Below are 25,033 nucleotides of genomic sequence, written 5' to 3'. Positions count from 1 at the left end.
CATTGAACTGTTTTCAACTAGAGAAAGATACAAACAGATTTTTTACTATGAACCAATTTAAACAGGGTTCCCTAAACCTTTTCCCCCTAGGGACACTTATTTTTTTACCATTTAATTCACTTACCACTGCCAACCATCGCCAGCAAACACATCACTGAGGGAAAAATTGCATGCATTTTAGTTGCATGAAATGAATATCCCTTTAATCTGTGTATAATGCATAATTATGAACAATAAGAACAATGCATGGATCTGGTGGCAATCTCTCTGGGATTTAGTTGTTTTGATTTGGTCATACTTAGACAGCGCTTAGGTGGCTCGGCCTGCAAGACTTTGGAGGGAGCCTATCCGTCCCTAAACTTACCTAAAATCCATATTAAAATGTCCCTGTTTTTTAAGAAATGGTGATGACCACAATATTTTTAGATATTTGTTTTCTCCAAAGATTTTATGTATTCGACATATTATTTTACCCCTCAAAGTGTAAGGGCCCAATGACCCCCTGTGAAACTTTTTTTTGCATGGTGATACAGGTCAAATAATTTCCCATTACGAACTAAAATATCGACAGTTTATTTCCTACCAAACCTTTTATTGAAAGAAAACGAGTTACACTTATCATCCACATCAACAGATTTGTGGGTGGTGTGACAGAAAAGAACAGGTGATTATTATTTTAACTGCCGTTCAGTGACTCTGTATGGTCTGAAACAATTGACACATTGTCAGGCTCATCTCAGTGTTCCTATAGCAGACGAAAAAGCAATACTGACTACGTGCAAGGGAAGGGAATGACGTCCACCCAACACGCGCACGCACGCACGCACACACACACACACACACACACACACACACACACACACACACACACACACACACACACACACACACACACACATAATGCAATAAATAACACTATAGCATTTTGTGTGTATAATGGTTTTCTTGGCATGTTTTACATGGACAAGCCTCTGCTATTAAGAAAGACATTTCGCTATTCCTTTTCACACATACGCACGAACGCACGCACGTAGCCTACACACACACATTCAGGTATGGGTGGTTTTGTAGTCACCGAGGAAAAAAAAAAACCGGTTTAAAACAATATTAGTTATATTATTAGTCATGATGTACCCTTGATACAGCAGCTTTTTAGGGAATAAGATTAAATCAGGAAAATGCATATCAAAAAAAGACTTGTGAATGCTAAAAAAAAACCACCTGCATTTCACACACACACACACACACACACACACACACACACACACACACACACACACACACACACACACCCGCGCGCGCGCAGGTTTTAAAGGCAGCCCCCACATGGTCGCCTCACTCCAACTTGTTCCTCCACCGGACGCACGGCTCTGAAGATGCGAGACGGAGGGGCGGTGCGGCCGCTTCCACGCACGCCACGGCTCCCGGCCCTGAGAGCTGCATGTCTGCCCCTGACCCTCCTGGGGGTCGGGTGCGGGGAAGGGTCCGAGCAGCTCCGCAGGCTGCTCAACGACTCGTCCACCTCCCCCTCTCTCCTGGAGGACTTCTTATTTCCCCAGTCGGGATTATTCAACGTGTCCAACCCGGGGAACCACTCCTCTTCACCGGCATCAAACTCCTCTTTCCTCCTGGACTTCGACGAGGGGACCCTGGCGGACTGGCACTCGCTGGCCGACAGGAAGCGCTACGGAGCGGTGTCCCAGGGCGGCTGCACCAAGGCGCTGCTGGTGGCCGCCTACTCGCTCATCATCTTCGTGTCGCTGTTTGGGAACGCGCTGGTGTGCCACGTGGTGGTGAAGAAGCGCACGCAGTCCGCCACCAGCCTCTTCGTCGTCAACCTGGCCGTGGCCGACATCCTCATCACGGTGCTCAACACGCCCTTCACCCTGGTGAGCGGCGCGCTCCGTGGAAAGTGGCAATGGAGGGGTAGAGCAGTTGATACGCAGATGGCAGAACTTTGCGCCACCAGCAGCCTAAATAATAATAGTAATAATAATTATCATTGTATTTCGAGTTTTTGTGAAGGTTCACTGCACTAGACATACCATGACTCATTGTATTCTTTTAAGATAAGATAAAATAACACTCGATTAAACCCAGTGCACGTCAGGAAAGAGAGAACAATAATTAAATCACATAAAATATGTTCACAAATGTACAGAGTGCCACTGACCGGCAGCTGGCGATTGACAAGCTCCTTTAAAAATCACTTTTTGCTTTCATGTGCTTTTATCTATAATGTCTCCTAATTTACTCCACGCGATCTATTCAAGATTCAAGACACTTTATCCATGATACATTTGTCACATGCAGTCATACAAGAACAATGCAGTGGAATGATTGAAGGGTGAACTCCAAAGGCTGTGCAAAGCAACGTAGGTCATATATATATTTTTAAATGAAATAACGTAATCTGAAATAAATAAAAATTTATCAAGCAAAAATGTGTTCAAAAATGATATACAAACAAATATACAGTATACATAAGAATATATGTGTCATTTTGTACAGTGTTCAGGCGGGAGTAATTTCCTTTTTTGTACAGAAATGTACGTACTACATGCAGTAGGGTGCAATGGATTCAAGATTCAAGATGTTTATTTATCACATACTTATATATATGGGCATACATATATGTAGTGAAATGTAATTGCAACACACCTGGAGATTATGCACAATAAGTACAAAGACACAATAGCTAAGTAATTTAGTAATTAACTAACTAACTAAATTAACTGATTCTTTAAGCGTAATTCAGTTAATAAATATAATAAAATAAGCATAAAAAGGTAATACACTGAACCGGGATGCAAAATAGAAATAAGAAGAATAGACTTATGTATTTACAAATTTGTACAGTAAAGTGGAATGTGAATAAAGTGAGGTAGTATGTGTTGAGATATAAAGTACAGTATACCACATACATTACAGTAATGCAGTGGGAGCTTAGGTATGTGTCTCAGTGAGGACCCCTGGTGGGTTCAGCATTGACAGTTCTTATGGCTTGCTGGAAGAAACTCCGTCTCAGTCTTTCTGTTCTCGCTGTGTGACTGCAGAGGCGCTTGCCCGACCGCAGCAGCTGGAACAGTCCGTTGTTGGGGTGATGAGGATGCTTCATGATCCTGCTACTACACCTCCTGGCGTATAAGTCCTGCAGGGAGGGGAGGGTAGTTCCAGTGGTACATTGGGCTGAACGCACCACCCTCTGCAGGGCCTGCCTGTCCCGAGCAGTGCAGTTCTCAAACCAGGGAGTTCAAGATTCAAGAGGTTTATTTGTCACATACATTAACATACTTTCATACATACTGTATATGCAGTGAAATGTCTTTGCAACGCACCTGGAGATTATGCACAATAGTTACTAAACCAAAAATAATAGATAACCTTATTCCTACCTAGCTAACTAACTGACACTAATTGATTCCTAAAACGTAATGGAGTTAGCGAATAGAATAATATGAATAAAAATAAAATAAAAAGAAAATGAGACTCAAAATGATAATACAAAATGGGGGTACAAAATAGAAGGGAATAGAGTTATTTATATGGGACTATTTGTATATACAGATATGTGCAGTAAAGTGCATGTGAATAAAGTGAGTATGGAGACAGTACAGTATACAGCAGCACGACACAGCAATACAGTAACACTGAACACAACAGCAATACAGCACAGTATGCAGTAACCCAGAACAGTGATACAGTATGCAGTACAGTATGCTACATATAGTACAGAAAGCAGTGAGGCCTGTGTGAGTGTCTCAGTGTTTTTTGTTAGGACCCCTGGTGAGTTCAGCCTTGACAGTCTTTATGGCTGGCAGGAAGAACCTCAGTCTCAGTCTCTCTGTCAGTGCTGTGTGACTGTGGAGGCGCTAACAACGCAGCAGCTGGAACAGTCCGTTGTTAGGGTGATGAGGATCCTTCATGATCCTGCGGGCTCTGCTACTACACCTCCTGGTGTATAAGTCCTGCAGGGAGGGGAGGGTAGTTCCAGTGGTACGTTCGGCTGAGCAGTACAGTTCCCAAACCAGGCAGTGGTGTTGCCTGTCAGGATACTCTCCACCGCTCCAGAGTAGAAGGACTTGAGGATCCTCACGAGACCATGAAATTCTTTCGCTGCCTGAGGTGGTAAAGACGCTGCCTCGCCTTTCTTACCAGAGTGTCTCTTTGTAAAGTCCATGTTAAGTCCTCTGTGATGTGGACTCCCATGTACTTGAAGCTGCTCACCCTGTCGACAGAAGTCCTATTAATCACCAATGTCCTCGGTTGTAATCCTCTCCTTAAGTCCACAATCAGCTGCTTTGTTTTACTGACGTTCAGGTGGAGGCTGTTGTCCTGGCACCAGAGTGACAGGTCAGCCACCTCCTCGCCGTAGGCCTTCTCATCATCGTCGGTGATCAGGCCCACCACGACGGTGTCGTCAGCAAACTTGATGATGGTGTGTACAGGGAGTACAGTAGGGGGCTGAGGACGCAGCCTTGGGGGGACCCTGTGTTCAGGGTGCCCTAACCACCTGGGGCCTGGCCGTGAGGAAGTCCAGGCTCCAGGAACACAGCGGAATGTTCAGTCCTAGCTCCTGCAGCTTGACAGCTTGAATCTGGAAGTCCAGTTCCAGTCCAGTTTTGTGTAGATTCAAGATTCATTAAATATTTGCAAACACTGCATTGCATAACTTAATAGAGGTACTACATTGAGTATATCGATTTATTTTTATGAATTAATGTATTTTAGAAATATTAACATTATATTATTACTTAAAGTGGCAATCTAGAAGATTTTCCTTTAAATAAATGTCTGAAAAAAAGTCACTATCGCTGAATGAGGTAATACAAATGTGATTGAGCCTATGGCCAATTAATGAAAGCCCTTTGCATTTGCAGTGTTCTGAAAGTGAGATGAAACAAGCCAATCAGATTTGCAGCCCATTTCTACGTCACATGGGGCCTTGAATTTGAACCGGCCTCCAGCTTGAGTAACTCAAACAAGCCTGCCATCTGTGTTCCACTGTGCCTCACCGCAGTGGTGTAACTACCATATGCAAATGTAGCTGTGGCATTGGGACCTACAACAGTTTAGGGCCCGCATGCACAGGTCCCTCTATATCTCGGCACTGTCGTCTCATAAAATAACGAGCACTCATTCCACCATATACCCGTGTCCACTAAACTTTTATGGTCAGTGGTAAGTATTTATAGTATTCAATGAGGCAGGTCATTTTCTCCATGGTGTCACATACTTGATGTCATTTATTCACCAAATAAATAACAATGGAATAACAATACAAGCGTTTAGTTTTTGACTCATAACTCTATGTTACTGTAGCGGGTTCGCTACCCAGCTTCGGACTAGGAGAGACGCAGGTTGCAGTGAAGAGGTGCCGGCACAGTGGGTTTTATTCATTAAAAGTCCGTACAAAACCGGCGCTTAAGTGCAATTAAGTAAATATCAAGGACAACTCATTAGATGAGAGTTCTCAGATCGAGGTTCTCTGGTACAGTGCGTTTTCGCTCCAGCACGCTCCTATACATTCCCTGTTGGGTATCCCACACTGCAAGACAAGACAGACACATAATAATACTTCCCAGCTGCTGTGATTGACCAGTCAGCTCCAATGGCCGCAGCGGGCACAGAGGCGGGGAGCGTCAGTCTACCAAGCTGACTTCCTTCACCTCCCGGAGTCGACTCAAATACCCTCCAAGACCTGGGCTGGGGAGCCGTCTGGCCAACAAAGTCAGGTGCATGCAATACTGGTGCCCCACAGAGGGCTATCTTAATCCTCTCAAATGCCCGCTGACAACGCTTTGTCCACTGGACTGGCTCTGACGCACTCTTTCAAGTTAAACGGTTAGAGGGGGGGGTCAATTCCGAGAAGTCCGGGATGAACCTCAGTTAGTAACCGGCCAGCCCCAAGAACCGCTTTAGTTAATTTTTCGTCTTGGGTCTGGTGCTGGCCGCAATCGCTGCGGTTTTATCCACTTGGGGCCGCACCAGCCCCCCACCCAAGTGGTACCCCAGTTTTCGTACCTCGCTCACACCCAACTGCACACTTTTTAGGGTTGGCGGTAAGTCCCGCCTGCCTAAGGGACTCGAGCACTGCCACATGCTGCATGTGCCACCCCCAGCTGTCGCCATGAATGATTACGTCATCTAAGTAGGCGTATGCCGCGTGCAGGCACAGAACTCAGTCCAAGAGTCTCTGAAAGGTGGCTGGGCCCCCGAAGAACCTGAACGAACCTAACAAATTGGTACAACCCCTGCGGAGTTGAGAAAGCCAATTTTTCCCTCGACTCTGGAGACAAGGGAATCTACCGGTAGACCTTGGTTAGATCCAGATCAGCTATGCCTAACCAGTCAAGTTGCTCGTCGACCAGGGGCATTGGGTACACGTCGAATTTTGACACCTCGTTCACCTATCGGTAGTCTACACAAAACTGGACTGCCCCATCGGGCTTGTTAACTAGCACGATGGGGCTACACCAATCACTAGTAGACTCCTCTATTACCCCATTACCAGCATGGCCTTCAATTCTGCCTGCAGAACTTTGCATTTGTGCTTGGGCAGCCAGTAGGCTGGGTGCTTATTTTCACCCCCGGGGTTGTCTCTACGTGCTTGTGTATGAGAGAAGTGTGGCCTCCATGCCTTTAAGAGGTTGAGGTGATACACCTGAGCCACCCCTTGCCTGTCAGTTCGCTCGATCTCATAATCTACCTCCCCGACTCGCCGTGTGACCATGACTGGTCCTTGACTACTGGCGAGTAAGTAAGTAAGGGCTGGATGTTGGGAGTAAAACCAGCACCCTGTCTCCCAGAGAAAACTGTCTGTCGCGCACCTCTGTCACACAGTTGCCATTCCTGGGCCTGGAGCGAATTCTCACGTGATAGGTGGCCCAGCATGTGAAGGCGCCAAACCCAGACCAATCTTTACCTAATAACAGATGGCGGGAACTAACCACGACCTGCACCAAATGCTTTTTCCCCTGGTAGCAAATTTCCAGCCGCACCACCGGATACACAAGCAAACCCAGAATCGCAATTGTGGCGCCGCCCCTTGCGGTCGCCTGTGTGAGCGCCTCCGTGACGATAACACACATTTTAGTTTTGAACAAAGGAGATGTAATAACTTGTGTTTGATGATATTTGTCTTTGTTATTCACTTGAAAAGGTTGATCTTTGATGGAGTAATGTGGGTTTCTTAACCTGATAAATTAAAGGGATTTATGTTATAATAGCACAGAGCAATGTGCTTCCATATATTTTTACATTTATGTAAATGCATAAACAATATTAGTTCACTTGAATCAATAATTATCAAATTCAGAGACAGTCATTTAACAATATGTTAAGGAGAAGTTATGTTTATACAGTCTTACAGTTACAACTGGCCCTTTGAGGGATTGCAGATCATTTTTTACATCTAAATGCAGACAAAACACCTATCCTTATCTCTGCCCCTCCTAGTCTTTTCCATAAAATTAGGGATGGTCTTGGGTCTCTTACCTCTGAGAAACATTGCACAGCTCAGGCCCATGGTGTCTCAAGTGGAGATGGAACAAAGCACTGACAGTTAAAAAATGATCACACTGATTTAAGAACATTGGGTTAGGTTTACTGCGTCCGGGGATGGGGGCTCTGTCCCAGTCCCTCCGGGAGGAGCGAGGAGACGGGGAGCAAAGCACTGGTCTAAAATCTAAACCAATCCTGTTGCCCAATCTCGTGTGAAATTAGACACCTCTCGCGGGGACGCGCATTATGTACTGTATCTGTAACAGTCATCTATGTCGGAACGGACTCCATACTTTTCCATAAAGGAGGCCAATGTGGGAATGTTTACCTACTGCCTTTGCCGGATATTTTTTATCCAGCGATGTTATGAATTTCATGTGGGAAAGGGGCTTTACCTACTTACTTACTTACAAAGCTTTGCAACTGTTTCAGGAAAGTTATTCCAGATATCCTTTTTGAATGTGATTGCAAACATCGTATTAAGATCTATTCCTAAATGAGTCAACTTCTTTCTGTGTGTGTGTGTGTGTGTGTGTGTGTGTGTGTGTGTGTGTGTGTGTGTGTGTGTGTGTGTGTGCGTGTATTATCCCTCACTCAGGTTCGCTTTGTAAACAGTACTTGGGTGTTTGGGAAGGGCATGTGCCATATCAGTCGCTTCGTGCAATACTGCTCGCTGCACGTCTCCACCCTCACGCTCACCGCCATCGCACTGGACAGACGGCAGGTAGGTCTAAAGCAGCAGAGAAGTTTTACACTAATGTAAGCAACATATTAAACGGCTGAAGTGAAGCACATTTTAATATTTCAGTATGTTGCATCGGCAGAGTTTAGTGCACTACTTAGGCTCAGCTAGCCTGGGAACCAGAGTAATCTGTGAGCTCATGTGTCATTTGCTCTCGCAGAATACGTCTGGCCACCCTCCCATTCAAACAGATTTAATCACAACCATTTATCTAATGTGGTGGGTTTGATACGATGACGATGCAGAGGTGCGCCATTGAGGCACCTTACCAAGATGGCCCCCGCTGTGCGGAATGGTGAATCCGCTATCGCGACAGTATTAAACAAACTGTTCTCTAAAAAGCTTTGTTTGCCGTACTTATGACAGGATTTGGTAAAAGTTAAATTTACCAACTCCCTCGCTCAGCGCTGTCACAGGTTTCATTGCTGTGATTGGTTGTAGGTCTATCCAATGCTCTGATTGGTTTTAGGTCTATCTAATTGCGTCCAGAGACAAGTAGAATAAAGGGTCTTTGTGTTAAGTTTTGTATGTCTGAATGTATGTATTTATTCCTCGCAGGAAATTATCCATCCCCTGAGACCACGTATGTCACAAGCCAAAGGGGGCATGTGGGTTGCCCTCATCTGGATAATGGCGAGCTGCTTCTCTCTGCCGCATGCCATCTACCAAAAACTGCTTTCTTTTGCATACAGGTGTGAAGTTACTCTCTCTCTCACTATCAACTTCTGTCTTTTGAATGTGAACACATTTTCGGAAAAATCTCTCTTGTATGGCACATATTAAGGGATTTGTTTCAGTTACAAGAATGGAATGAGATAAATGATACGCCATCAATCCTGTGAGCAGAAAGGAGTAGATAAATCGAAAACCATATTGGAAAAATAATCACGAGCAACCAAGAACCAAAATGTCCCATGACCATGATCGATGACCATGGTTTCCTGAATTCCTCCCTCTACCATTAGGGAGACGGAGCGCCGCCTGTGTGTCCCGGACTTCCCTGAGCCATCGCATCTCTACTGGCAGTACATCGACCTGCTGACCTTCATCCTCCTCTACGTGCTGCCGCTCCTCATTATCACCGGTACCTACACCACCGTTGCCCGCCGCCTCTGGCGCCGGAACACCATCGGCGATGCCACAGTGGCGCAATATGCCAACCAGCGGCGGAGGCGACGGCGGACCGTGGCCATGCTGCTGCTGGTGGTAGCCGTGTTTGCCGTCTGCTGGTTCCCCCTCAACTGCTACGTGGTGCTGCTGTCCAGCCAGGCCATCCACTCCTCCAACGTCCTCTACTTCTGTTTCCACTGGCTGGCCATGAGCTCCACCTGCTACAACCCCTTCATCTACTGCTGCCTCAACCCCACCTTCCGTCAGGAGCTGCGGCTGCTGTCGGCCATCTTCAGGCGAAAGAGGCAAGTGAGGGTCAGTGTGGAGCCTGAGCTCCGGCTGGCGGGCTCCCGCGCCCCCTACCACGGGGCAGCCTGGCACATCAACAGCGACTCCTACAGACCGAGCCACGCCTCCTCCCAACCTTGCCACGCTTCATCTCAGGAGAGCCACACCGCCTCCAACCGGTCCCGCAACCTGAGGGACAGCCATGTCCTGTTCAACGCCAGGCAGGGGATGTCAGGCAAGATGGACATTCTCTCCATGGAACCCATCGTGGCTTTAAACTAATAATCTCAGCACCCGACTCACCTCAGTTCTCATCTCATCTCAGTTCTCTTGGACACATAAATGGCTTAACTCGGCCTAAAGCAAAACTATGTTGTCAACAGTGATTATCAGCATTATTGTACAGCAACAATACACCAGCATTAACTTGAGAGAAGTGGTCTACAATAAATTAATAAGTAAAAAAAAATATATATATATATGTGTGTGTGTGTGTGTGTGTGTGTGTGTGTGTGTGTGTGTGTGTGTGTGTGTGTGTGTGTATCTATCTATATATACTATAGATGGAGTGTGAGTGTGAGCTTGAAAGCAGCCAACACAATTAAACGTTTTTAACAAACAATCTCAGCCCGGACAAGTGGAAACACCGCAAATGGCCATTAACCCTGCACTCAGAGCATTAGTTCATCACAGGACAAGCATGACTAATGTGAATGCGGAAAAAAAATGCCAAATCAGAATTTGAATTGGAATGTACTATGGATTTACACACATTTAATACTCTACAGGCTGTAGGAGCCGAGCCCTTTACCTTTTAACTAGTGAGCGAGACGGGGAGTCGTTGTTAAGTTGTTGACAGACCATTTTATTGTGATGCCGTGAAAGGAAATTCAATGCTTTTGGGAGCGAGGGTCCTGATGATGAAATCCTGTTTTCATCGTTTTGAAAACCCCATTCTTCACACTTCGTCAGCGGTCACCTAAATAATTCAATTATAATTCGTAGGAATACCACAAATAATTCACTGAGATGTAAAAAAGTGGACATGGCAGCAGGTAATTGACATTTTGGTGGAAGTATGGAGGAAATAACTGAACAAACATATGTTGATTCACACACCAGGTGAATTTACCAAAGCAGATTTCGTAACTCTGCCTGGGGTCCAGCAGATTAGCACTGCTCGGTTCACTATTGATTTGCCCATCCATCAGTAACAGCATTCCAAGTTAAACTTAAATTCAATGTGACATCCTACTTCTTCTGCCTATAGCCTTCCTCAGGTGATCCCATTCCCATCTTGCCAGAAAATCTCAAGCTTCTTTATCTTTATAATCCACCGCTGATACCGCTGGCTGTTTATGGTGTGGTTCTGTAGTTCTTTCTCTCTGTCCACAAAATTGTGAATTTGACATTTTCCTGCTCTGTTTGATGTTTCTTTGAACGTGCAAGTGTTCCTCCACGTGCCACCTTCCTTTCTAGTGATCTTTTGTACCAGATAGCAAAAAGAAGAAAAAAGTATTTGATCTGCATCGTTGTGCATCATTGAACATTTATTTTTGGAATCCATTCTGTCTTTTGGATTAACCTGCCCACCAACTTTACAGTATGTGTGGCTCTAGAGGAGTGTTTACATATTGCTAATAAGACCATGCCGACATTAGTGTTTCACTTTCTCGATGGCCGCTTCTGGGTGTCAACAAGGGGTGAGAGCCTCCGCTATTTGAGTTTGTACACCTTTTTTTTTTTTTTTCAATTTTCAATCTTATCGAACAGAGAAAAATAAAGAGCAACCGAGGGCCTGATTCATGAAAAGGAAGGCAATTTGTATTATGACGCAACCTGCAATTAATACTAGAAATCTAAAATCTAAAAATTAAAATTAGATAAGAAAAGATAGCACTTTATTGCCAGCGGAAAATTCAGGTATGCTAAGTCTTATCTAGTAAGGCAGCAGCTCATTATGCAGACTGAGACCCCATCCTAGTGACATATTTGCATGTGGAAAGTGGAATTTGTGCATTATTAAGCTCTGAAAGAGCGCTGAATTGAAAATTCAAGTGAAATTCTGGAGAATAAGGGAACAGAACACCATATTGTGAAATACAGTGGGAGAGGACCCCGGCAGAGCAACTGGTCCAGCACTAAAAGCAGGATAATAGCGATGGCATTGATATTGATGGGGCTCCAATTGTTCCAAACATTTTTATCAGTATAAAACAGTATATCCACCTGTTTGAGGTAGAGAAATCTCCAGGCAAAAATGACCTTGAATTGAACATGTGAACGTTAATAATTAATTAGTTAATTATCCCTTTCTTTTAAATGCGGTTTAATATACTGCATTTACCGCATTTCAGAAAATATTCTGTATACTATAATATAGTATAAAGAATATTTTCTGAAGCACTGTGACATGAGTTTCACATCCATGTAATAAGTATGCAAAATTAAATAACAAAATTAAATTAATTAAATGTGTGACACAGTCATATTTCATATCCCATTTGTTGCACGCGATCTGATGATCATTGAATCACAAAAAAAGAATAACTTATATATACAAATTTTTGTGTTTTGCCTGAAAATATGTGGTGTGTATATTTTGTGTCTAATAACAAAAGGGAAATGCTTGTCATGTAAAACCATGTAATTACTGTACAGTATTGCCTTGTTGCAGGTTGCAGTTGCTAATAAATGTGCTTTACAAAAGCTGCATAAGTTATGGCATTTGTAATTTCTATACTTTGAAGACACAATACCAAATAACACACAGACACACACACGCACACACACACAAAACCAGATTTCCTCAGGGCAATTTGCTTTTTCTTCTATAGTTTCCATCCTTAAATGTATTTTTTTACAAGCCTTAGGGAACAGAATGCACATAGAGGAAAAAGGAAACTTTTAAAATTTTTTGTGTGTGGGTCTGGGTGTGTGCGTGTGCGTGTGTGTGATGTGTCCACCGGTGAGTGCACGGGACTTGTCCCAATTAGTTCTGGTGTTCAGGTCAGAATTGTATCGTAGCGCCTCCAAGCTGCGGAAAAGGCCCCGATGCCATCTTTGAGTCCCGCAGCCATATAGATACTCCACAACTGCAGGAAAGCCTAGAGCACCCCACCCTGTAGCCACAGAACCCCAGCCCCCAGAGAAGCCAAAAGCCCAGAGGAGCATAAACCAGTCCCAGGGAGCGCGAGGAGGCGCACTTAAGCACACATTTACAACCCACCCCCACATGAGGGCATAAGACGCACCCGCAAGCGCAGAACCTGGGCTGCGGGCACCAGATCGGACCACAGACCCAAAGTCCTGTCACATGCCAACAAACCGACAACCAGCTGGAAACGCCAAGGCAACGGCAAGCCGGCGGGGCCCCATGGCCATCAACGCCCCTGTGCAAAGGCAATCTCGCCATAATGCAACCAGTTAGATGCCCCACCGGGCTAATTGCTGGGTGTGAGGGTGTGAGTCCTCCCAGGATGTCGAACCCGAGTCACTTGTGCCCTTCCTGCCCTGCAGACCCTTGTCTGGTGGCGTGTGTGTTGTTTGGAGTCAGATTTGTGTGGATGTGTTCTAAGCTTATATGAGTGGTATTAAAATTGCAGGACAGACGTGAAGCAACCGGGGCAGGAGCGTGATGGGCAAGACCCGCCCACCACATACAACTTAGTAAAAAAATGACTACCTTGCTGAAAGATATAAATTCAATAATAAACAGAATCGTTAAATCCCTTGTGGTACACACAGAATCCCAGTTAAACCAAACAACAAGAGAGAACCTCAGGCAGTGCCGTCATAAATCTCCATAAACTGGCTCCAAACAGCGTAGTTGGCTGCCAAGCTGCAAAAACCTCTACAAGTGCCAATGTGAGTAAATGTGCACCTTCTTCCTGGCTGAAAATCACCAAGACTATTGAATGTGTCATTAAATGAGGCCCACTACCTCCAGACGGCTAAACAGTGGGTTCTGGTCATTGGTTACCCTCCATCCATAATTACCACCACCAAAACTGTATAGGCCTGCCCAGTGGTCAATTCCACCGGCAACATTAATGCATGGTCAGTCTCACTGGTTCCGTACGGGACTCATTAGTCGCGACCTTCCATTCCAAATTACCACCTAAATAACTGCAAAATGGTTAACCCCAATGGCATGATTAATGCATGCCCAGTGTCACCAGTTCTGTACGGGTCTCCTCTGTGGCTAGCGTCTATCCCTTACTGGCATATTAGCTGCCTTCCCAATTGATCTGTTTTCCTCCCAACCCCAGCCCCTTCAGCCCTTTTCAGAGAAATCGTTTAGAGCTGATCTTGAATAACAAATTACTATCAATAGCAAAAAAAAAAGTGAATAAATGTTCCAAACCCTCTCTCGAAGCTTTGGCTGAAAGCCATTAACGCTAACTCTTAATTGCACGCTGGTTGACCCGACCCAATCAATAGAACCCTCACGAAACAGAGAGATATAAGAGATAAGGGCTCTTTTCCAACCTTGAAAAGATATGTAGTAAATAGTGAAGAGAAGAAAAGTAGAAGAAAGAAGAGAGAACATTTTGTGCAATCAGAAATGGCCATAAATAGAGCATTCTAAGTATTTCCATGTCTTGAACAGATGCCTCTTTTCTCCTCTAACTACATCCCTCCATATGTCTCCATGTGCCTTCATGTGTCTCCATGTGTCTCTCCATCTCAGCAGTCACTGATACTCACAGCATACACATTATTCCAAGTTCAGTGGGACCAGCAGGCTATCCTCAAGCGGCAGTCGCTGCGTGATACAGGGTTATCTGTAATGAGTATTTCAGCCCCAGAGTGCTCTTAAAAAAGAAAAAGAAAAAGGTGAGCATATGCGCTAGCTCCGCATCGCTATCATGTCGAGGACAGCGCTACTAAACGCACTTTGGTTTGCAGCTTTTAGCCTGCAAGGCTCAGTCCAACTGTGATGGGACTTTTCCATTTTTACCTGCAGGGTTGAATGCTGATGGAGCTGTAAAAGGAATGAAATGACAACGCTATAGAAACAGCCAGCACCTTTAATTTATACCTGTTGCTGTATCTATCTGCTCATCGGTGAGCAAGTACATATCTCACTTTAACGAGAGATGTGGTCGGATTCAACCTTAGTTTGAAAAACCTAACCTATTATTTATAACCGAATAAACCTTCAGGTAGACCTAACGAGGAGTTCCCTTGTCTTTGAAAAGTCTCGTAGTACATACACATATAACCTTACATATAACCGCGTCTCATGAGCATAGTTTGATAGAAAATATTGTTCTTTCTCTCTGATTATACCTTTTTGTGACTTGGCCGGCAGATAGAAACTTTCATCTCAAGTCTTGCGTTTGAGGAGCAGAATAACAATTGACTGTGTGATGTACAAAATAAGGAATGTGAAGAGCTCCATAGACGCAGAACTACGAGGCGAAGGTAACAATTTGGGCAAATGTATTACCATTTTCCCCAGGTAGCCTTTTAATAATGCTGAGAATATTTCAAGGAGCCCTTCTCAGGAAAGTTTGAAAGTTTCAGCACACAGTAGCGTGCCATGTACAAAATTTGTCACCGAGTAGGGACGGCCATTTGAGAATGAGGTATTTACTGAAGAGAGACTGTAGCTCAGGATTTGAATTCAATCTGCAGATAAGCATTACTCATGATCCAGCTTGTTGTATGGATGCTTTTGAGTGTAAAATACGGTGTGAGACTTGTCTTGGCAACTGCTTGCATACATCCAAATGGGTGTTCATTTGTATGTTTGTCATATACGTTTTAATACATTTTGCGACCGAAACAGCAGCTGTTTTTACTGAGGCGTCAAAAAATGTGAGAAAGAGGAATCAATTGTGATGCGGATAAAATGGATACGGACTCTTTTCAAAGTCAGGTAAAACCGTCCCTTTGACACCCCATTTCTCTCCAATATTCGGAAATGCAGACTGGGGCGGACCAGGGGGCGTGGTTAAGCCGTGGCTGCAGAAAGCGGCGCGGTTCCCTTCCCTTGGCCAGCTGTCCTGAATTGGCTAAATTAGCACCCTACCACCGCTGATCAGGCGGATTTGGGGCAGGAAGGTTTTTTAACCGCGCGTCTGTCTTGCAGCGAGGATCGGCGTACAAGGCTCGACAGCCAACCAGGAGCCCAGCTGGAGCACCAGGAGCGTGAGAGTCCGATCTTCCTCCTGAGCCCCTCGATTAAAACAGTTACCATTATTGTTTATCGTTTGGGCCAGCAAGCCGTTAAGTTTAGGGGTTTGGTGATATAAATCATTTATGTAAACGCACGCCTGAACGGGGCCGAACCCATCTGCCTCTTTCTGCCTCCTCCATTCCACCCATTCCATCATTCAAGTATGTACAGTTTATGTTTACCTACTAGAGATACTGACCAAACCAGGAAAAGGATTTGTTCGCCATTTCTAAGGTAGCTACTACGATCGCCACCCACGGCCCATCAAATCTGGGCGAAAGGGAAAACTTAATTAGGAGCGTTGGCTGTGCTCTCCAGACAAGGGACCACGAAGCTCCACGGGCTTCGTAGAGCTGAATTCTCTCAGCAAGGCATCGGCACGACATGGAAATAGGGGGAAACAGGGCACCTCAAGGCAACAGTCCCACCGAAGACATTTGGGAAGTCCAGGGTGGACCTACAACTGACCGAGGAGAGTATAAGGGAAACTGACTTTCATAGTGGATGTTGTCCAAACCATCAGAGGCATTTGAGATCAACTCTCTAAGGAAGATCTCCTTGGTAGAATAGAAGGTGTAAAGAAATCCATAACGGGAAAAACAGGAGTTATGAAGAGGCTGAATGATTGCACTACCTTCCTGGGGAAACAAGAGCTCCCATTTAGGTGCCATGGTAAGGAAAGATCTGTATTACTGCCTCTTCACCAACATGGTGTTCCCTGGTACCTCTGGTAAAATCCATAATGGCTTGATTAGTGTTGTTTCTGACGTATTGGGAGAATCAATCAACGAGGAAATCAGGAAAGCTACATTAGCTGCTGTTATAGTGGATGAATCTGCAAATTTGAGCAATGCAGCACAGCTGTCTCTCGTTTCAAGATTCAAGAGGTTTATTTGTCACGTACATGTACATACGTTCATACATACAGTACATGCAGTGAAATGTCTTTGCAACGCACCCGGAGATTATGCACAATAGTTACTAAACCGAACATAATAGCTAACCTAATTCCTGCCTAGCTAACTAATTGAAATTGATTGAAATTGTTTCCTAAAACTTAATGCAGTTAGTGAATAGAATAATATAAATAAAATTAAAATAAAATAAAATAAGACTTAAAAAGATAAGCTTGTGCGCCACTATCTAACTGACAGCAGACGACAGCAGAACTTGACGAACAAAAGGTTCATCAAGTTCGATGACACCTGGGGGCAAGTGGGCCGAAGACAACACAGCTCTGGTCCTCCGATTTGTAGAAGGTTATGAGTGCTTGGAAATAGTTGTGGCTCATTGTTAAGATGGTGCAGCAATAACATTTCCGGCACCACTAAGAATTTACACTATTCACACATGCAGCTACATTCAGGAAAATTTCAGTTTTTGTGCCTTTTCAAACATGATAATGCCAGAATAGATGGGGCAAGGAACTGTCCAGCAGAAGTCACCCGGTGTGATCCCGGTCCACACTTCCGGTCCTGGAGAGCGACAGTCCATATAAATAAATGATAAATGAGTAAATATATTCCCAATGGACCGGGCGGAGGCGGGCTGATTCATTTTTCAAGCACGCAAAGTGAGAAAGCAACACTTCTGCACCTGCTCTGCGGCACTGCTGAGGCAAAAAAAACATGAAGAACATGGAGACAGGCGGTCATTTAGTCGGCACATTTTAACATCCCTAGTGTGTACATGTTTTTAAATTGTTTTTAAATAGCATTTAAAAGACTGTAAAGTCTGCTCGCTCTACGTGACAGTGTCTGACACCAGGCGGACTTAACCCCATACGTGCTTGTGTAACAGATTATTCGAATTATTAGAAATATTCCACTCGTCTTTTCTGTTTTGTATGTGTTTCTTTCGGCGTATGCTGTGCGCTGCTGGTTGGGTTGGGCCGAAGTGACGCTGCATTCGTCTTAGTCGGAAGAACTGACGTTGCTTTCGTCCCAGTTGGTGAGTGCACATCCACCGGTAGGTCGCATTAGAATGAGCTGCGCATGTTGTTATTGCAACACGTTAGAATGTATATGGTTCCGATTTTGAGCCAAAGAGCACCGCCAACCTTCCACTTTTGCTGCAGCAGAAACATAAAAGACAAGTCAAAAAGCTACCGCTTTAAATGCTATTTTAGTGGAATTTGAGCAAACTCTTAAAAAAACAAAATACATGAATACAAATTGTAATAAGCTAAATTTCTCAAGGTTGTATTTCTTTTCCACCAATGCTTGTTTTGAAGTCTATAGGTGGAGGAGTGTTGCGCCCATGTTATTGCAATTATGTTGTTGTTATGTGACTAAAAGAACTCAGCTTTGAGAGGAATCGTAATGGAGCTATTCTCAGCTGGTAGTGAATTATAGCTGAAATCCCCAAAGCGCACAATGACCTGCTAAGAGACACAAAGAGACATATGTTGAGGAAGAAACCTCTTCTGTGTGGCGTGGGATTGGTAGGCCATCGATTTAAAGCTTTTTCCACTTTTAGCCTTTCGCAGCATTGGAATATGGGAGATAAAATGGAGCCATCACTGCAAAATAATCTTAATGTGGGCAGAAAAACAAAAACAATGGACACTGAATCGGAACCATTTGGAGGCAGCAGACAATTCTGAGCAAAACAGTGAAATAATACAATTGAAAGCATTTTCCTTTATCCACATGTTTTTCTTTCGAAAACTCTATAGCCCAGCAACATTGTGGAGAAAGAACTGAATTGATTGCTTTTGATTGACTGAGGTCCACAACCTGAGAGCTCGTGCTGCTGATGCTGTACCAGTTCTTACAAGGAGAATGTTCCTCTGACAGCGGGAGCAGATAATAATGTCAAGTTATGTCTAGACATGTTGCATATCGGAGCTTTTTATGACAGCATTTCTGAACTACTCAAAGGGAAATGTCCTTGAAGCCAATGGATTACAACGTACTTTATAAAGCATTGTTATTGTTTACAGAAACAGGACAGGAAAGATGAATATGAAATAAAGTTTGTGTTTTGGGATCCAATTGGATCCATTTAGTTTGCCTGTGCATCCCAACAGCATACACATATTTTTTTGAAAAATATTATGACTGTTTATTTTCCTCAACTCAACTGATGTAAACTCACCTCATTTACATTTGGTTGCACCATTTCTGACATTGGCTTAAAATACCCTTGACATTTGGTTGGAAGCACAAGTATGGAACAATAACAATTTAGCAAAATGATTGCAATCAGCTCAAATAATTGTAATCGGGTAATGTGATATTTGTGACAGCTCTTAAGTCAAAACTCAATAGGGGATAGAATAAAACTAATACAAATAAATACATACATCAAGACAATGTGGAAGTTTTTCATGATCAATTTAGGCATTGCCTGTGACTCCTAACAGCTCCACGGCTTCATTTAGCTATTTTTCAAAAATACAATTTGAGTTTTCCGTCTGAAATTATAATTAAAGGGAAAAAACAAGCAAAGAAGACTGTTTGTACTTCTTTCAATTCAAGCTTATATTCTTTCAAAGGAACAGAAACATTGGAAGAAATACTTTGTTGCGCTTGATCAAGGAATGGAAAGCTGGTTATGAGAGGACGAGAGCCTTGCAGCTGGTGTGTTTTCCAGAGAGATATTGTGTCTTCTATGGCGCACCACCATCATGAGTCATATTGAAAAAATGATCAAACAGCACTGCTCTGCCATTAAAACACAAAATAACAGTAAATTAAAATGTGCACTTGGAAAAATGGAATGGGCTGGTAATGATTACAGGTTTAGACACTGATACCCAATGAGACCACGATCTCTCTGATCCTGGATCTAAACTCAAAATGATCGGACGACAAGCCTAATCAGACAAAAGCGCAATATCTGTAAAAAAAAATCGGCCCACCCCTAGTAATGCGCATTACTTGACATGGTAACTGTAACGTGGTAACCCATCACTGGCTCTTCATGGTCCAATCTATTTCAAGTGAAGTGTGAAGCTGAGTTATAGAGCCGTGGTCACAGTAGTAATATAGGGGATTTTCTTTACTTCAATTTCGATTTCAATTTCGGAGATAAAACTCATTCAACCTTTGGATTGGCCGAAAGCCCCAGTATACAGTACTTGCAACACAACAGAACCCATGTGTTTAGAACATTAAGCAAACCAAAAGACTGTTACAGTACGTGCAATTTGGGACCCTAGGATGCAGAACAGACTCGAAAGCTAACAAGGTTTTTAACAGGTTTATTGCGGACAAGCAGGGTTAGTTCACCAAAGTCCAAAACGAGCGAAGAGTGTGAGTGGCAGAGTGGGCAGGCGTGGTGGGGATCCCTCAGGAGACGGGAGACCGAGTACAGAGGCTGGCGACAGGCTGACCGGCGAGGAAACCGCATCGTAGACTGTACGATCTGGCGACAATGACGTGAATTTCCTGGGGTTAATTACTGCCGCGCGATTTGCGTGACGATAGGTGAATGAGTAACAGCCTGTGTGCTTGAGCCGACAGGGAAGGATTCAAGATTTAAAGATTCAAGAGGTTTATTCGTGACATACATATACATACTTTAATACATATATGCAGTGAAATGTCAATGCAATGCACCCGGTGATTACACACAATATGTCCGAGACTGAACACAGTAGCTACCGAAGAATTTCTACTTGACCAACTAACTGATTCCTAAAACGTAATGCAGTAAGTCGAATACTATAGAATAAAAACAAAATATATAGAATAAAATAAATTTGAATAGATAAGGGAATAGGCTTATGTATATGGGATAGACATGTATATGGAATAGGCTAATTATGTATATACAGATATGTGCATTAAAGTGGCATGTGAATAAAGTGAGGTAGTGTTTGTGAGATATACAGCACAGTATACAACAGTCAGCGCAGCAATACGGTAACACCGAACAACCCAGAACAGTGACACAGTATGTGGTACAGTATGCATCATACAGTACAGTAAGGTAGTGGAGCCTATATGTGTGGCTCAGTGAGGACCCCTGGTGAGTTCAGCATTGACAGTTCTAATGGCTTGCGGGAAGAAACTCTGTCTCAGTCTCTCTGTTTTCGCTGTGTGACTGCGGAGGCGCTTGCCTGACTGCAGCAGCTGGAACAGTCCGTTGTTGGGGTGATGAGGATGCTTCATTATCCTGCGGGCTCTGCTACTACACCTCCTGGTGTATAAGTCCTGCAGGGAGGGGAGGGTAGTTCCAGTGGTACGTTCAGCTGAACGCACCACCCTTTGCAGGGCCCTCCTGTCCTGAGCAGTACAGTTCCCAAACCAGGCAGTGATGTTGCCTGTCAGGATGCTCTCTACCGCTCCACAGTAGAAGGACTTGAGGATCCTCACCGAGACCCGGAATTTCCTCAGCTGCCTGAGGTGGTAAAGACGCTGCCTCGCCTTTCTCACCAGAGTGTCATACAGTGACACTCTGGATCCAGGACCACGGCCACGTCCAGACACACAGATGGGACACACAGGAGGGAAGACAGGGGGGAAGACAAAAGGAAAACGAGGCCAGCAACTGCGAGCCCTGACAACGACAGTGATTTGAGTTTTTATTGCAAACCCCTAGAGTGAACCAGTTAACAACCAGTAACCACCAGTTAACAAAAAATATTCAGAGGTTCCCTTGACTGTTTGACCCATTTTGCCTGTGTTGTGGTTGATCGGCCAGGTGTAAAAGTTGAACTTTCCTTTCATTTAGCCATAGCTTTATCTATACAGGTTGTCTTTTTGAGCAGAAACTCTTTTTTGCAAGAGAGATCTGAGCTTCTATATCAAACATTGTTCAAATTTTATTTGATCCCATTAAGTGTATTGGGATTGAGGAATATCAGCAGCATGAGTAATTTAAAATAAGATACATTTTGTTTGTTTTTACGAGTTTAAACAAATGTATGAATAATTATAGAGTTTTGGATGGTAACAAAGGCTGTAACTTGAAAAAGAATAGTGAAGGCTAGAGTCAATGCCAAACTAGATGGTCTCCTCAGCGTAGAAATGGATATTACTGGGTTAAGTTGGAAAGCATACTGTATGTACTGTCTGCTTCAGTTATAAGCAGAATCATAAAAAAACATGCATCTTAAAAATGCAGCTTAAAGCATTTTATTCAACAAGTAATATTTATCCCGCAGGTACCATACAGGTGTGCTCCATTGTAAATTTAAAATAAAAAATATGTGTGGTAGAAGGGCAGCTAGGCTTCCTTTCCCGCGGCCGTCCAGCTGCCAAGGATCAGGTGAGGCCAGCTCCCTGCCTCGAGTCAGTCGAATCAGCGGCGCGCGGGCGCTGATTCGGCTGACTCAGCTGACTCGGCTGACTCGGCTGAGCTTTCTTAATGTTTGTCTGTCTTGCAGAGGATCGGCGCACGGGCTCATCAGCCGACCAGGAGCCAGAGGGAAGCTTCATTCCTCCTGTGCCCAAACTCATTATTGATTAATTATTTGTCCTTTTTTTTGCCTGCGAGCCTTTCTGTTCAGGTTTATAATAGAAACTCTTGCCATGTTGGCAATCCACAGCCAAAAAAAAGAAAAACATTTGTGGGAGTCTCTGCCCACTGGTAGGGGTTTAGGGACACCTCCTGGGACAAGACCGCGCCCTCAACCTGACGCATCGGTCTGGGTCGGACCAATCAGCAGGACGCTGCTTCGGCAGTCTCGATGCAGTTGGGCGGCTGCGGGAAAGAAAGCCACGCTGCTGTCCGTAGCGCGGCTCGCCCACACCCCTTGTTCCACACCCCTTGGTCCACCACAGTGAGCAAGTAATGTCACTGATTTACCAAAACGATCTTACTGCGATGATGGATAGTAAATTGTGTTTGCTTTGAACATTTTTGTAGGTGATTTGTCAAAAAAAAAAGAATCACAGGAGGAGTATTGTTCATCAAAAGTTTTTGCCTTATCTTTTTAGCGCAGGACCAATTTCGCAAATAATACCAGGGGAGTGGAGGAGAGTTATTTCACCGCGATTACAGTGTGCAAGAGAAAATACAGGTTATCAGATGTAGCTTTCCTTATCAAACTAATGGCCTGCTTCCTCTGCTGTCTGAAGTTAAATCAGTCGATCTCAGTGGCAACAGAACTGGCGATGGTTCAGGATATTTTCCTATTGTGAACTTAAGTGCACTTAACTGTATTTATTTATTAAACTGTAAAATAAATGAAGTATCTTGAGGACATTCATATTCTTATTGTGTTAATATTCCTAGGATGCATTTGAGTAGGGTGAGGATTAGGTTAAGTACATTTATCAAAAAGTATATCTACTTCACAATTTCTTTAATACCATTTCACTGCACGTCTCATGTATGCATTGTTAAATCACTCCATTACTGATGATTATACATATAATTCTACAAAATATACTTTTTTATCTTTAATTGTCTGACGACATAAAAAATACATTGAAATAAATACATCTAAAATAGATGTACCATGATTCACTCTCGAGCTATGACTGGGAATCAATGAAGTCCAACAAATAATAACGTTCATTTTTTTTTCATACAATTGCAAAAACATCTTCTAAAGGCCTGTTTTCACCTTGTCATCAAGGTCTACTGTGTGTAGATTTTTGAGGGCAAAATGTGTTTTAACCTTTTAGAGCAAGGCTGTAATGTGAAAACACACAAAAGACCTTGATGATGGAATGGGTTGGACCCCACTTTTAACACGAGACAGAATAAAAGGTTTGACATTGAACCAGCTATTGGGCTGGCATTCCTGGAGATAATCTTTTTTTATTTTTATTTTTTTTTATTAAAATATCTTTTGTCGCCTCTTCAGAGAACGGCAAGATTTCGCTCCTTGTAATTCTGTCCATGTCACATGAATAAACCATTGTATTCAAAAACATAGTTTGGCCAGCCAAGATTTTTGAGCTAATTGACACATATCACATTTACATTTACATTTAGTCATTTAGCAGACGCTTTTATCCAAAGCGACTTACAAGGGAGAATAACATTCAAGCTACAGAATAACATTCAAGCTACATATGTTCTCTAAAGTGAATTATGTTGTTTTTTTCTCCAACTAGCCTGATTTTTAACACTGAGAGAAGTATGTGTTTTTCGTTTCTGTAGAAAAAAGCATTCTTGCAAGTATTTTTCAACCTTTGACGAACCCTTCAACAATCAAAGGAAACACTCTTGAAAGGCGTTCTTTAGATGAATTGTTCACTCCCTTTGCATCTGTATGTAGTCTGCAACAGGCCGAGATGCGCAAAAATTAATTGAAATCCATCGAGATACAAAATACAAATACATGCCCGTTAAATGTATCAAAATAAATTACAAATAACTCGCATGAGCAAATAAATGTAATTAAAATACATGTCAATTGTATTTCAAAATACAACAATACATAAAGTAACCTGCCTTTAACTGTCGTTATCTCTGTCACTGAGTGAAGCAAGTAAGCCCAAAACAAGTGTCATAGTCGTCAAAGTGTCAAGTTGCATAAACAAGGAAAATAAACCCCATTTGAAATATTCCCTTTTTTTATTCAAATTAACATTATTATTAATTCAGTCATAACAAAAGACACCCAATTGGATCTGATAACACTAGGGCTGTGAAACTGAGGGAATCAAGCAAGTACAAAACAAGTTTGCATAAACAAAAATATTATCCATTATCCATAAAACCTTTAACCATTTCCTTTCTCTTATTTAAATTAACATGTTAAACACTTTTCAATCAGTTATTTCCTTATAGTTGCTTTTGAGCACAACTCAGCAGTGAGCCGTCTTCTCTGAGGGCGATACACCATTCTTGCAAATGAGAAAAGAGGCTCAACTGCCGCCAATGACGTGGGGCTGTGTTAAATGTCACGGACAGTAGCTTAATAAGAGGATAGACATCCAATGAGACCAGGGCCCACTTGGGGTCTTCGAGATAATAAAGTGTTTCTTCTTGGAAGATGCCCTTAGATGGTATTTGTCTTCTTCTGCCGCTGGTAACAGAGATAGATGATGGCAAACAGGGGGGAAATATGCTGCTTATTTTCAAAATACTGCTTAAATTGTGAGGAAAACAATTCTGTGGATTCGATTATGAAATGTCTATTTGTAAAACAGCTATAGGAAGCTGAATCGTCAGCTTGGTCGGACGAAGAAGTCTTCATCGTCTCTTCACTGCTGATGATTGACGAGATTTCCCTTTCTGACACAAGGCCAAGTTCATCAGCAGAATGCAAAATAAGTTGATCTCCTCTTCTCACC

The 25,033-nt window shown here is 43.3% G+C and overlaps 1 protein-coding gene across 1 annotated transcript; it reads left to right on the top strand.

The window, feature by feature from the left end:
- Positions 1-1,376: 1,376 nt before the first annotated feature.
- gpr83 (G protein-coupled receptor 83) lies at positions 1,377-9,925 on the top strand (the record flags this gene model as incomplete). The annotated part of the gene is made up of 4 exons (XM_079999487.1): positions 1,377-1,889; positions 8,102-8,227; positions 8,804-8,937; positions 9,211-9,925. The coding sequence occupies 4 exons, from the start codon at positions 1,377-1,379 to the stop codon at positions 9,923-9,925; spliced, it is 1,488 nt and encodes a 495-aa protein (XP_079855613.1).
- Positions 9,926-25,033: the final 15,108 nt, after the last annotated feature.

Source organism: Zeus faber, assembly GCF_960531495.2.
Source record: "Zeus faber genome assembly, chromosome: 4".
Classification (NCBI taxonomy): domain Eukaryota; kingdom Metazoa; phylum Chordata; class Actinopteri; order Zeiformes; family Zeidae; genus Zeus; species Zeus faber.
The sequence above is the reverse complement of the archived record's forward strand: the minus strand, read 5'-3'. Positions and strand labels throughout refer to the sequence as shown.